A 14,453-nucleotide genomic window follows, 5' to 3' on the forward strand; every position below is an offset into this window, starting at 1 on the left:
GTTTCACTTAAAATATTCATTATTTAGAACAGGAAGTGGAAAATCCTCCACCGTCCTTCAGGGTTCGGACGCTTTTCCCACAAATTCAAGCACTTTTCAAGAATTTTATGGTAGTTCAGGAAATCAACTACCATAAGAAAAGGGATTTCATAATAAGTCTCCTTTAAAACGTTTAAAAATGAAATAATGCTTCATTAGTGATGCTCTACTTTGTTTCGCTTTGGGTTGAATTCAGTTAAGTTTTCACATTTTCCAGCCCCACACTTTGGAGATAAAAATCATAAAAATGAACTAAAGAAAACAGTTATACGACAAATTATTAGGTTAGTAGTAAAAAATTTAAAATAAAATTACAGAATGTCATACAAGTATTAATTTTATGAGAATAAAATCTAAATACAAGAATATTCAAAATATTTTAAAGAGAAAGTCATTACTTTATTTTTGTAATAAAACCATAATATTCTAACTTTATTATGTAATATTTAACTTTATTTATTATTTTCACAATTTTCATAATATTAGTACTTTATTCTTGTACGACGTTATTCTGCAATTTTATGGGTTTTGTGATAACATAGATATGTAAAAAGCAAACAAAGTTAATAAATACCACTAATTACAACAATACAAAAATATAAGAATCAGTTGAAATATTTCTAGTTTTTCCTCCAGAAGTTGCTTCAGGTGGATCTTTTGTTGCCGTTCAGGGATGAAATCACAAACCTGATTTGATGAAGCTGGTTGATGTGATCCAACATCCTCTGAACATCATTTTCAGGTAAATCCACGCCGAGGTTCACCTGAGCTTCACCCATCAGCTGCAAGGAAACGTCACTGAAGCAGCTGTTAAAGACACAGCGACACGTTTTTACAGGAAGTCGTAGGTATATAATGCCTCAAAGACTTGTTAGTTCAGGGGCTGAATCTAAATACACACAGGAGACTTTATTTACTAAAGGTGGCCTATTATATTTCCTTGAAGTTAGGATCGATCTATGGCCTATACAAAACCTGTTCATTAAATTTTTTGCACAAACTCATTCTTAAATAGTGAGAATTTATTCTGCTCAGTTCAGAATGAGATGTTTTAGGGCCTCCATGTCAGCAGACGCACAATTACATAACTGTGCATCTTTGAAAAACATTAGTGGAGCCTCCTGCACAACCAACAGGAAGCCAGCAAGTGATTTCTTGATGGTAAAACAACAAAACACTTGTCTTTGTGCATGAAAGAAAGCGCAACAAAATTAAAAAATAGCAACTTTCAAAGGCAGGTCAAATAATTGAATAAAATAATAAATAAGTATATCTCAATGGATATAAAAATATGGATGTTACATATGGATGCAAAGGATAAATAAATAAATAAATAAATAAATAAATAAATAAATAAATAAATAAAATTGTGCAAAATGTGAAGTTTTCATAATAGTTTTCATAATATTTCAGGATGAAATAATGTTTTATAAGTGATGCTATTTGTGTCGGTTAGTGTTGAATTAAACGCGTGGAGGATTCTGGTTGAGTTGCATAAACACACTGCATGACCTTAACTTGTGAGTTCACCTTTTCTCCATCTTGTCACAGATTTTCTTGGCCGTCTGGATGTATCGGTCCAGCTGGTGAGCCATCACATCCACGTTCTGCAGTTTAGGCAGGAAGAAGACGCTGGCGTCTCTCTTAAACACCAGGAGCAGCGGGCAGATGAGACGCGCGGCGGTGACGACCACCTGGACGAGGTCGGCGCCGACGTCTCCAGGCAGGTGAAGCGTCTGGTTCTCAGCGAAGACGTGCAGCGAAGTGACCGCCAGCTTCTCCACCGCGTCCAGGAAGCAGGCGAGCTTCTGCAGCCCGTCCAGCGTGTCGCTCAGCACCGCCGCCAGCTCGCCCTGCAGCTCCGCCAGCCGGCTGTCCGCCGTCAGACCGCTCACCTTGTTCTTCATGTACTCCACAAACGCCTTCCCTTTCTGCTCTGACTGAGTGACGTGGCTGATGTTCAGGTTCACCTTGTCCGCTCTGTCTTTGATGTCCAGCATCATGTCCAACTCGGTTTCCCTCCACAGCATCCATTTGGAGAACATGGAACAGAATTCGCTGGCCAGCTGCATGCAGGCCAGCGTTTCTGAGACGTAGCGGCTCAGAGCCTCCGCCAGCTCCTTCCTGTGGAGCAAAGCTAAAGTTATATGTCAAAATTAACAGCAGAGAGATTAACAACAGGTTCAAACAACAAATATGACATTTTTACAACGGCACATAAAGCAGATAGAGAAAAAGCAGTGCAAAAACATTTTGAGTTCTCAGATATTTTCCAGTAACAAACAAAGAAATTTCTGCATTTTAAAAGTCAAAAATATGATTTAAAAAACCTTGGAAGTTTCTGAGATTCAAGAGTCAAACATTTTTTACTTTTGAAATTCAGAAATTTTTTGCTAGGAATTTTCGGAGGTTTTTTTCTAGCAAATTCTTAATTTTTCCGGCTGAGAATTTTCAAGGTTTTTTTTTTTTTAATTGTTAGATTATAACATTTTGGGGCAGAAATTTAGAACTTTTTTTCCATCTACAACAGCCTTCTCACATGGGTGACCATACATGAAAATATTGCAAAATTCCTAGCAAGCATTTCTAAATTAGAACCACTGGGGGAAAAATCTCTAAAAGTAATTCTAGAGGGACTGATTAGTGTGAAAATATGTTCAATATCATTTCATTTTATGAAAACTGAATGAGTCTGTGGTTCTCAGTTTTTACAGTTTCTTATGGGTTTTATCATTACATTCTGGCTCTAACGGCTAGAGACCATTAATCAGAATTAAAATGAGTTTGACACCCTGACATAAAGTATTATTTAGTTATTTTTCATTCCACACATAAATTTGCAATAAAATGTGTTAACTACAACATTTATTATTTTAGTATTTTTAGTAATTTCTCTCTTTACGAAGCTGTAAAGAGAGAAAATACAAAGACACAAGAACAGAGGCTCCTAAAGCTTCAGATCATCCAAAGACTCCAAGCATCTAAAACTGGAAGACGGTTCTGTCAAGTGACATTTTTTGAATATCTAAAGATTTCTGTCATCGCTCCAGTGACTTTGGCTGTGATGAAGCTCCACTATCTGTAGCCATTACCAAACCAAAACATCCTCAGACGAAGCTGCTTAGACATTATTCTGGTCAAGATTATCTGGATAAGTTTAACTCTGCATCACTGATGACGTGGTGAAAAGAATAAAGTCAAAGTAAATGATGTTACATGTAAACGACACATCACCACCATCTTTTCACTTCTTCGTCTTATAAAAGCCTTTTTTCTACCAACACCGTCTGAAAACTGGTTATGTTTAAAACATGAGTGGCACTTTAAACATGCGAAGCTTCTAGAGCAGCGTTTCCCAACGCTGGTCCTCAAGGCTCACTGACCTGCATGTTTTAGATGTTCCCCTGCTTCAGCACACATGATTTCAATTGATGGCTGATTAACAGGGTTTTGCTGAATTGCAGTCATCTGAATGGGGTGTGTTGAAGCAGGGAAACATCTAAAACATGCAGGTCAGTGAGCCTTGAGGACCAGGGTTGGGAAACACTGTTCTAGAGTTTCAACAAGATGCTTATCTTTTATTCTTTTACTCCAACTTTTCATTACATTCCTTTATTTTACCGCTGTCATGTAGTTTTCATATTTTCACCATTTAAAGCTTTATGAATGTCGTTTCTTGTTGCTGAAATATAAACTTGTCTTTATTTGCATTAGTCGCACTCAGTTCCAGGAACTGACCACTAGAGGTCCCCAGATCTCACCGAACTGAGCTCCCAAATTAATATAAAATTAAAACTTCAGCATTCATACTTTAATTTATCAGACTGTTAATACAGACATGTGGAGCTTTTTTCCCTATATGAAGAGTTTAAAATGTATTTTAAAGGATTTTTAAAGCCTTTAAATACGCGATAAGAGCAGAGTACAGGACGAGTTGTGTAAAAATAAAAAAGTTATTACTTGTTTGTGAAGATACGACATTTTATTCTCTGGGTTCCGTTTGTCTGTGCGCTTCTCTTACCTTGCTGCAGACATCTTTCTTCCTCTCTCTTCACTTCCTGTAGGTTTTGTTTTATTCCTGCATGAATAAAACTAAAATCTCCGAGCGGACAGTAGATTTTATGCGGAGTTGTGGACTGAACCTGGTAAACTGAGCCTCGGTGAGAAAGTTTCTGGTTTGACCTGCATATCTGAGCTCGGTTTCGATTTTCGTTCCTCCACATCAGCAGGTTGAACCACACCCTCCCGCGTTAACCCGTTCAGCCCCGCAGTCAGATGATCCGCGTCTGTTTTCCTGCTGAAGACGAAAACAAAGCAACTTTTCAGTCCCACACAAACCAGCGAATCTCCAACAGCCAATCACAGAAAAGGGTTCCTCCCGTTCGACATTTCAGTAGATTCTTTGTTCCGTTCAGACAAACCGGTTTATTGTTAAGCTTTTATAGCTTCCTGGGTACGCCCCATTTGTCAGCCGGCGCGCGGAGCGGCGCTAAGCGGAGACTACAGGAGATTTTATTCAATTTTATGTTTTCTTGAATTACTATCAAGCTATCATGAAATTTAAACGTCGAGTTGCTCTGACAGTTCTATGTTTGACATTATCAGGCAAACCCCGTCCACATTTTCAGCCTCATTTCTTTGCCAGGTCATCCGCCGGCTGACAGTTAACGGGCATACATCATAATTTTCTCACCTTTTCAGCTGAGAAAAAAAAAAAAAAAATATATATATATATATATATATATATTATATATATATATATATATATATATATATATTATATATATATATAAGCTTAAAATAAAAACAGTAGACAAAATTTGATTAAAAAGATTTTATTTATGTATCTGCTGGAAGGAAGGAAGGAAGGAAGGAAGGAAGGAAGGAAGGACAGAATTCTGATCAGTGCGTCTATGTTTCAAATATTGATTTTTTTTCTTTTATGTGAATTTATTTTTAAAAATAGTCTCCGATTTATTTATACAAATATGAATTTGATCACAACCAATTAAAAAAAAGACACTAAGCATAGTTAAGATTATTTTTTCCTTACAGATTATTATTGGCTGCAGTTATGAAACAGTTTGTTGTAAATGAGACAGAACATTCTGTTCCAGCACCATTAGGCGGATTTACTGTTTTCACTTAAATATTTTAGTTAAAATATAAGTTATGTAAAGTATTTTAGCATTAATAGGACTACTTTGATATTTATTTGTTGATATATTTTGTGTAACGTCAGAGGAAAATGTGATTTTTAAGGACAAGAGGACATTCGCTGTTTTTATTTGTTGTAGTTATAATGCTTGGCCAGCAGAGGGAGACAGAGTCCACAGAGGGGGCGCTGCGGAGAGCTGTCCTTTCAGCACCACTCCGTTTAAAACAGCGACAACTGCTTAAATATCCGCAATTCAAAGATACGAATGTACATTTTATCATGAGATCAAACATTTAATGAATGACTAAAATTAAAATCTTTACATTTTTGTTCATATTTGTGGTTTTATCAGTTATTTGGCAGGAAATTAGTGAAGTTGGATGTGCTTCAGAGAGCACGCTGCAACAATTGGATTCAGAAATGCGTAAATCTCACCCACGAATTCACTATTCACCAAAAAAGTGAAACGGAAGAAGAGGAGAAAATCCCCCCAGCAGATGTTTTTATTATTATTTTTATTTCTTGTGCGTTTCCGGACGAGCTGCAGAGCGGCTTCCGCAAACTGCTCTCACTGAGCGCAGAGAAGCCGAAGTGAGCGTGTGAACGCACACATCGTGACAACACCAGCACCGTCTCCCTCTCCTGATTGTGTAATATAGATTTTTTTTCTCTTCCTTCCTCCTCTCTTCCTGCAAAAGCGACCAAACCCGCATCCATCCGTGAGCGCAAAGGAAGAGGAGAGGAAGAAGAGGAGGAGGAACGAGAGGAAGAGGAGGGGGAGCATTGCAACGTTCATCCGAGCTCCTTTTTTCTTTTTTCTTCTTCTTCTTCCCAATACATGGCGCAAGGGCTACTACACAAGCGGGACTGTCCTGGGTGTGATCCCGCCGCGGTGAATTTGGATACGGGAGCAGCGGCGGCTTCATCAGCAGCAGCAGCAGCAGCATCTTCCTCCTCCTCCTCCTCCATCGGCGCCCACTCTGACTCCCCGTCCTCCTGGCTCTTCTGTCGGCTTTATGTCGAGTGATGGTCGGCTTGCCTTGCCGGATGCGCCCCGCTCTCTCCGGATCGTCGACGGCCGAGCCTCCTCTGACCGCAGACCCCCATTTTCGGCGGAAACCTGCCCAGAGCTCTAAGGCTCCATATGGAAACTGGAGACCAAAATTTTAGAAAAAAGGAAAATCTGAGCGGTTAATTATTATTTATTTATTTATAATTTTTTTATTATTTCCCCCCTCCCTCCCTCCATTCTTATTATTTCTGGTATTTTCTGTTTTCCTGGCCTGCCGATGAATTAATTCATCATTGATTTCCTCATTTCCACCGTGTTGATTTGAGAGATTTTTCCTGGGAAGAGGACTTGAATTCTTTACTCTCTTCTGTTAAAACGAGAGAAATGCCTTCCGTCATTCATTTATGACCCTTAACCGACTAACAAACCCTCTAGAATATAATAATTATTAGTAATATTAGCTAACAGTGAAGTGATATTAAACTGTAAGCTGATCTCATGTAGGTCCAGCTCCAGCCTTTGGGTTTGTTTTGAGCCTCCTCAGGCTTTAACTCATCTCTGTAACTCCGTGTTTTTATCCACATTTGCAGCTTTTCTCGCTGCAAGTGGGGGCTACCTCTGCAGCTACAGGCCGTGTCATTTTCCGCTTCCTATTGGAGGAAAAAGTGAAACTCACCGCAGAGGAAGAGACATTCCTGCCTCTTCCTCTCCATAAACTCTAAATTTGGTCGTTTATTTTTTTCTCTTTTGGAGGTCCTCACCCAACGCAACCATAAGGTTCCTACCGCATCCTCCTCCTCCTTCCTCCCTCTCCTTCCGCTCGAGTCTAGCCCGTTTTTTCGGCTTGGTTTGGTCCCGCAAATTTTCAAATATTTACTTCCTGTACATCAAGAGGAAAGGGGGTCCCCCTTTCATGGAATGCGGAAACATGGGTCTGTTCGACCGCGGAGTCCAGATGCTGCTGACCACGGTGGGCGCCTTCGCGGCCTTCAGCCTCATGACCATCGCGGTCGGCACGGACTACTGGCTGTACTCCCGCGGCGTCTGCAGGACCAAGTCGATGAGCGAGAACGAGACGAGCAAGAAGAACGAGGAGGTGATGACCCACTCGGGCCTGTGGAGGACCTGCTGCCTGGAAGGTAGGAAGTCAGAGGCTCTCAAACTTTTCCGCTTCTGGAGCTTCCGGGATGTTCGCGCAACTGGTAGTTTAACTTCTGCAACGTCTCAGTCGATGCAGAAACAAACACCGCGAAATGCAAAGTCTGAGCAAATGTCAGCTGATTTGGTTTTCTGTGTAGTTGATGGTTGATCTGGGGGATTTCAGACTTGGTGTTGTTTGTGTTCTTGATGGGTTTTCTAGACACATGCTGGCGTTTTATAGCACAATCAACTAACTACACTGCAAAACACCAAATATTACCAATTATTTTTGTCTAGTTTCTAGAGCAAATATCTTAGTTCACATGAAATACGACAATATTAACTTACAAGTAACTTTTCAGCAAAATATAAGAGCTTGTTGTAAACCAGTAACTCCTTAATCTTGATTTTAAAAGTAGTTCACCGGCAGATTGTTTCTCTTGGGGAAAATGTCTTCTGAGAGAAATAATCTGAAAGTGGAGCTAAATATTAAGATTAAAGTGTTATTGATTTAAAACAAGCTGCTTTATCTTGTGAAAAGTTACTTGTATGTTAGTTTAGTCTTATTATAAGTGTAATAGAAACTAGATAAAAGTGTGCAGCTCTGTCACCTTATTTCTGATTTGCTCTTTTTTGTGCTTTTTTGGTTTTCAAACTTGCCTTTGTTTGTATTTATGAATGTATGACATGTTTTCCAGACACATAGTGACATTTTATAGCACAATCAACTAACTACACTGCAAAAACACCAAATATTACCAAGTATTTTTGTCTAGTTTCTGGAGTAAATAACTTAGTTCACTTGAAACAAGACAAAACTAACTTAGAAGGAACATTTCAGCAAGATAAAGAAGTTTCCTTTAAGTAAATAATTCCTTAATATCGATGAAAAAGTTCCAGTTCCAGAGACTGAATATTTCACTTATGACAAAACTTTTTTCCATGTTATGATTGAAATAATCTGCCATTTAATCAATAACTTTTTCATCAATATTAAGTATTTATCAACTTAAAACAAACTCTTATATCTTGTTGAAAAGTTGCTTGTAAGTTAGTTTTATCTTGTTTCAAGTGAACTAAGATATTTGATCTGGATACTGGACCAAAAAACCAGCTAAGATGTTTTTGCAGTGAAGATGCAAAGTTTGTTCTGTTGTGAAATATAAATATTGATCATAACAAGCAGCAGGTTAAGGAGGATGTTGGTGTAAAATAAATAGCACAAATCTTAGTTTTTTGTCTTTAAATGAAACAATCCAGAAAAGAAAAAAACTTAATTTTGAGGAATCAGAGGATTGTTTATCTGCAAGAAGAAAGAAAAACTTTTTGTGTTTCTTGTTCTTTAATCTTTAACATGAACTATCAGCCTGGACGTCAGCTTCCTGTGCAGCTCGATTTAAATCTCACCTCCTGCTCAGTCTGGGCTTTCTCCCATTCACTGGGATTCCCTCCGATAGATTTTCTTCAATCAGCGATCAGAAGAAGTTATGAACGATAATTTTAATTTTTACGCAATGTTTTTATTTGTAGTTTTAGAAACAAGTGAATCTGTTCAGTCCGAGTTGAAGCCACAGAAATAAAACTTTAACATAACAGCTGTGTGCTTAAATATTATTCTATCAGTCAAATCAAATCAGGTTTTATTTGCCAAATTACATCAATATGAAACAATGTTAGATGTAATACTTTACCAGTTTGCTAAATGGTAGTTTTAAATCCTGCAACAAAACGGCCCTTTAAGGATTCGACCCGAAATGAAAATGAGTTTAAACTTTACAATCCAAAGAGTCAATTTTCCCCTCAGTTCAGTGAAATAAAGCTTTAGAGAAGAGATAAATAAACAATAAAACTTTGTAAAAATAGGGAAGTTGACATTTGTGGGGAGGGGAATCCACATAGTTTTAAACTTAATAAATCAAACGTGGAAATTCAATGCAATTTTTCAATGACAAAAGAGGGAAAACTATATTTTAAACGTTTGTTTTATTTCATAATGACACAGAAGAATTAGGAGCTGATCGGAAGAGACATAAATATAATCTTAAAGATTTGGTTCAAAATGAAAATAAGTTTCTGATTTAAACATTTATTTATGTTAACAAAGTTTCATCTAAGAGGAAAAACAACTCAGACTCAGAGAAACATGAAACAATGAAAACTTTATAAACTGAGCATCAAATCTAACAAAAAAAAAAAAGTCAAACATGCAACTAAACAGAAATATTTCTGGATCAACGAAGCAAAACTTTGCATTTAAGAAGTTAATTTTCTGTGAGTAAAAATATAATAGTTTAAAGTTTTCTGTAGGTTGTCGAAAGAAATAATATTAAGTGTTTAAATCCATTTTTAATTTACAAAACTCAAGTTGTAAAAATCCTGACTAGTAGATTCATTTCAGATTTTGATTTCAGCAGTGAAATAATTCAGTGTTGGATTATTAAAGCAATCTGAAACAGTGAATTTAGTCAGATTAAATAATGAAATATGGATTAATTTCCTGATTTATTGTCCAATATTCACTATAATTTTACTCTAATGAAGGGAAGCTGCAGGTGAAGCTGCTGTGACTCAGGATGGTCATATTTATTCCAAAAACATCAAATATTACCAAGTACTTCTGGTTTCTGCAGCAAATATCTTAGTATGTTTTAAATAAAACAAACCAAACTTACATGCAACTTTTCAGCAAAATGTAGCAGCTTGTTTCAAGTCAATAATTGATTAATATTGAAGAAAAAGTTTTAGTTTCACTAAAAGATTAACTTATAACAAGACATTTTTCACATGTTATAAGTGAAATAATCTAGAAAGAATCTGGAACTAGTAGTTTTCATCAATATTAAGGAATTATTCATCCAAAACAAGCTCCGGTATCTTGATTAAAAGTTACTTATAAGTTTGTTTTGTCTTATTTTCATATATTGAGATATTTGCTGTAGAAACTGGACAGAAATACTTGGTAGGATTTTGTGTTTTTGCGTCTGGAGCTAAACGTCGTGTTGCTGTAGAGGTGCAGCGATGCTCTGTTGGGCGTTTGGAGCTGACCTGCCTGACAGCCATGATGACAGCAGCAGTAGCTGTCACGTGACCTCTGACCTGTCTCCAGCCTCGCCTCCTGAGCTCAGGTTTCCAGACGATCTCCAGGGTCGCCCTGTCAGACGGAGGAGACGCGTTTCCTGTCATGACTCTGGAGGGAGGAGACAAACTTAACCTTGTGAGGCTGCAGAGTTTCAGGTCTGCAGGAAAACGGTTTCTCAGTTTGAGCTGAAACGATTAATTGCAATTAATCAATAACTGAAATAATCATCAACTAATTTAGTAATCGATGAAAAGTTAACTGGATTATACAAACTTAAAAAAGGTTGTTTGCTGAAAGAATAGCAGAAGCTGTGTTTCCTGTAAGCATAAAATTACGCGAATTGGAATTACAAAAATAAATTTGCTTAATGAAAACACAAAAGCTTGAAGAACACTAAAATATTTCAATAAAATGTTTTTGGATTAGGTTTAGTTTGTTTTTCAGCCATATCATAATTGTATTTTACACAACTGCAATAGAAACAGTTATTTTCACATCACAGGATTCACATGATCAACAACAGGATGTTACTACTGTCAGAGGCGCCAAAGAAGACGTAGATAGGAAGTGGTAGGAGGATGACACTGCGTGAACAAACGTATTTATGTGTGACTTTAATTGCATTTCTTATTCAGTGAAAATTGTGAAATTGTGTATTTTCAACCTTAGCAGAATATCTGCAATGTTTTGCGCACGTTTTTAATTGAAACACAACTAATGTCACATGTATACATTTTGCATTTAAGGCAAAAAAATCATTGTTTACCCAAAACTCCTCAAGTGTCAGTTTCAGTTTCACCTGGTTCAAATTCTTTAAATAAAACTATTTTTCTATTAACCACCTTTTGCATTCAATTATTAATCAGTTAATCCAAAATACAATCAATAAATTGCACACACTGTGTATTAAATCAAGCAGAAACGGCTGAGCTTAGTATTCTTAGAAGTTTTTTTAAGCTGCAGGTGCATTCTTTTCTATAAATGATAAAGTTTTCACTAAAGGGGTGTTTATGTCTTTATTTATTCATCTTTAAACATATTTCTAAAATGTCTTAAATGGAAATTTGAGATATGCTAATTTTTTATCTGATTATTAATTGTGAGTCTTCAGTTGCAGTCCTGCTATTGTTTTTGTTTAAATTCATTTATTCTCCACCACAAGCTGCTGTGATGATGCAACATTATGGATTTTTCTGCACAGGATTAAACATTATGGAGCTTAATGAGAGTTGTCAGCTGACGTTTAAGCTTTGCAAACCTGGGTTATAAATTCCAATTGATCGTGTTGCTGTGGGTTGTAGTCCAAATCTGCTGTTTAAAAAAACAAACAGCACTATGCTCTCAAGTTACCCATTGAGGTTCTGTTCTGGTCTGACTGGTACCGGTTAGCTAAAAGAGTCAAAGCTAACAAGACGCACTAATCAGGGTTTCACCAGTTTCTAATTTACTTTGAGGTCTAATTTTATTTCTAAGGATTATAGCAGGTAAATTCAACAAACAATTATCCTAAAAGGAAGAAAACCATGTTGCAGGTTGTTTGATTAACGTTGTAGTTTTGAATCCAACATGAAGAGATTAGAGCATTCTGACTTTCATCATGATTGGAGCAGCAACACAACTCTAAATACCAACACACTTCATTTTTGGTCTAGTTTACAGCGCAAAAAATTGTACTTGAATTAAGACAAAACTAGCTTAGCAGCGTCTCTTCAGCAACATATAGAAGCTTGTTGTAAGTTAATAATTCCCTAACATTGATGAAAAAGTGCCAGCAATAAGTGAAACAATCTGCCAGTGGAACTAGAACTTGATTAAATATTCTGTTACGTTTATATTTCAAAACAGAACCGCATGAAACGCATTTTAAATCTCATACTGGACTCTGGACCGGTTCGTTTCTGTATCACCGGTCTTCGCTAAATGCTGACCAGCGGCGCCCTCTGCTGGACGGCGGCTAAACTTCAACACTGAAAAAAAGTCTGGCGACTGTCAGTTAATTGATTGTATTGAAGTTTTGTTTACTTGAGTAACTTTTTGGAAAAAAATACTTTTTACTTTTACATAATTAGTTTTATTATGAAGAATTTTTACTTTTACTTCAGTAGAATTTCTGGATTTTCTACCCACTGGATGATAAACATGTTTTAACCAAAAATCCACCAGACACAGACCTGCAGTTTTTAAGTTTTTTATTGAAAGAAACTGATTTGGAAAATTTCTCTTTTGCCTGATTTTGTTATTTTTTGTTACTTATATAAATTATTGTCATTTTGTCCTTAAAATACCAAAATTTCCAGTTAACTTCATATTTTGTTCCATCTGATTATGTAACTTTTAAATAGTAAATGATTGATAATTTGATCGATAAATCCTACTCTTACTTGAGTAAAATTTTTGAATACTCTGTCCACTTCTGAATCTAACAAACTATAAATTGACATTAATTACACCCGATAACCTCCTTTATGTATCGGAAACCGAGCTGCTCTCCCACTTTGCTTCAGATGCGAGACAATGCGGTTGTTATTGTGCTGCTCGCAGGATTAATCACAGCTGGACCGTAATTGCGTTAGTGACCGGCCTTTATCCAGGCCAAGTCGTTATTTAACCAGCAAACAAAACAAGCCGGAGTCAGGATGACATCAAAACGCTTCACACTTTCAGCTCGCTGTGTTTCTGGGCACTGCTTCTGCATCGCCACGATCAGCTCCTCCTTTGAACTGAGCGTGCATTTAGGCAGGAAATAAACCCAGATTTGTCATTTGTGATTCACGGATGATGTTCAGCCCTGAAGGAGGAATGGGAGTGGAAAATCAGGGCGCTGCGTTCACTTACCGGGGTCAGATTCATTTAAATTCTCATTCAAATGACTTCCTGTGCAGGAAATTGGGTCTTAAAAAGCAAGTATGTCTGATTAGAGGTAGTTTAAGCTCCTTATATTAAGGAAATGCAGTGAAACAGCTGGAGAAACGCAGGCGACTTGCTACAAACCGTATTTCAGTCAAATCAGGTTGAATATTTCAGATGGTAATTATGCTTCAGTGCCTGGATGAGGAGTTTCCATCAGTCCCAGACATCATGTTTGGAGATTTATGATTTTATTTTTTTACTAATAAAGAAATGAGAAAAGACAGAAACATTTTCAAAAGTGGCTTTTATTTAAATTATCGTTTATGACTTGTATGACAGAGTATTGGGGTCAGGCTCCAAGAATTTATATTTAATTATGAGAACAGAATCAGACGAGTTGAAAAAAGATTAACTTTACTGGAGAAATGTCTCAAAATGAGAAAATATCAAAAGTTTTGTTGTTTTTTGTGGTTGAGTTTTCATAAAATTACCACTTCATTCTCCAAATATGATTTATTCTGCTATTATGACTCTATTATTTCCATTTTATTGTTATATGACTTTATTTTTGCATCACTACAACTGAATTATTGAAATGTAAAATATGTTGTTAGTTTACTTGAAGTCAAAGTCCAAACAAACAGAAGCTGTAAAAGTTGATAGTCAATCAAGATGGTGGCTTTCAGTGTTCTGACCCGAGCAGCGCATCTGTAGAAAAAAATTTAAAATTTTAAAAAAATTTAAAAATATATATTAATTGATGAAATTGATAAATCGGCGAGCCCTTAGACTGCAGCGAGTTTTTATGACGAGCGACCAGATTGAGGCTAAACTGTTCAAACTGTACATGAAATAAACACAATAGTGTTTGAATAAATGAACCACATATTTAAATATTGGAGAATTAACTCTACTAGTTTACTACGACTTTATTCTGATAATATTATTACTTTTTTATTTTTCTTAATACTCCATCGTAGAGAGAGTTGAGTAATAACTAGTTACATTTACTCAATTACATTTATTTGAGTAACTTTTATGAAAAAAATTACTTTTAGCAGTAATTCTATTATGAAGTATTTCTACTTTTACTTGAGTAACAACATGTTGAATTATTCCCTCTCCGTGTTTTCTATCCCCCGCCTGCCTCTGGTCGGAGCCGTGTGTGTGTGTGT

The 14,453-nt window shown here is 36.6% G+C and overlaps 2 protein-coding genes across 2 annotated transcripts in view; one reads left to right on the forward strand and one right to left on the reverse strand.

Moving 5' to 3' along the window:
* apol (apolipoprotein L) overlaps positions 1-4,470 on the reverse strand; it is a 9,128-nt gene extending 4,658 nt beyond the window's left edge. The window contains exons 1-3 of the mRNA XM_015058425.1: positions 4,061-4,470; positions 1,570-2,163; positions 727-846 (exon numbers count right to left, since the gene is read on the reverse strand). Of these exons, the coding sequence (XP_014913911.1) occupies positions 727-846; positions 1,570-2,163; positions 4,061-4,074 (728 nt within the window). The 5' untranslated portion in view covers positions 4,075-4,470. The remainder of the gene's footprint in view (positions 1-726; positions 847-1,569; positions 2,164-4,060) is intronic.
* A 1,116-nt stretch (positions 4,471-5,586) lies between these two features.
* LOC106963493 (voltage-dependent calcium channel gamma-2 subunit-like) overlaps positions 5,587-14,453 on the forward strand; it is a 44,186-nt gene continuing 35,319 nt past the window's right edge. The window contains exon 1 of the mRNA XM_015058424.1: positions 5,587-7,348. Within this exon, the coding sequence (XP_014913910.1) occupies positions 7,123-7,348 (226 nt within the window). The 5' untranslated portion in view covers positions 5,587-7,122. The remainder of the gene's footprint in view (positions 7,349-14,453) is intronic.

The sequence above is a fragment of the Poecilia latipinna genome, unplaced genomic scaffold (assembly GCF_001443285.1).
Source record: "Poecilia latipinna isolate Pla-1442-1.1 unplaced genomic scaffold, P_latipinna-1.0 Scaffold1540, whole genome shotgun sequence".
Taxonomy (NCBI): Eukaryota; Metazoa; Chordata; class Actinopteri; order Cyprinodontiformes; family Poeciliidae; genus Poecilia; species Poecilia latipinna.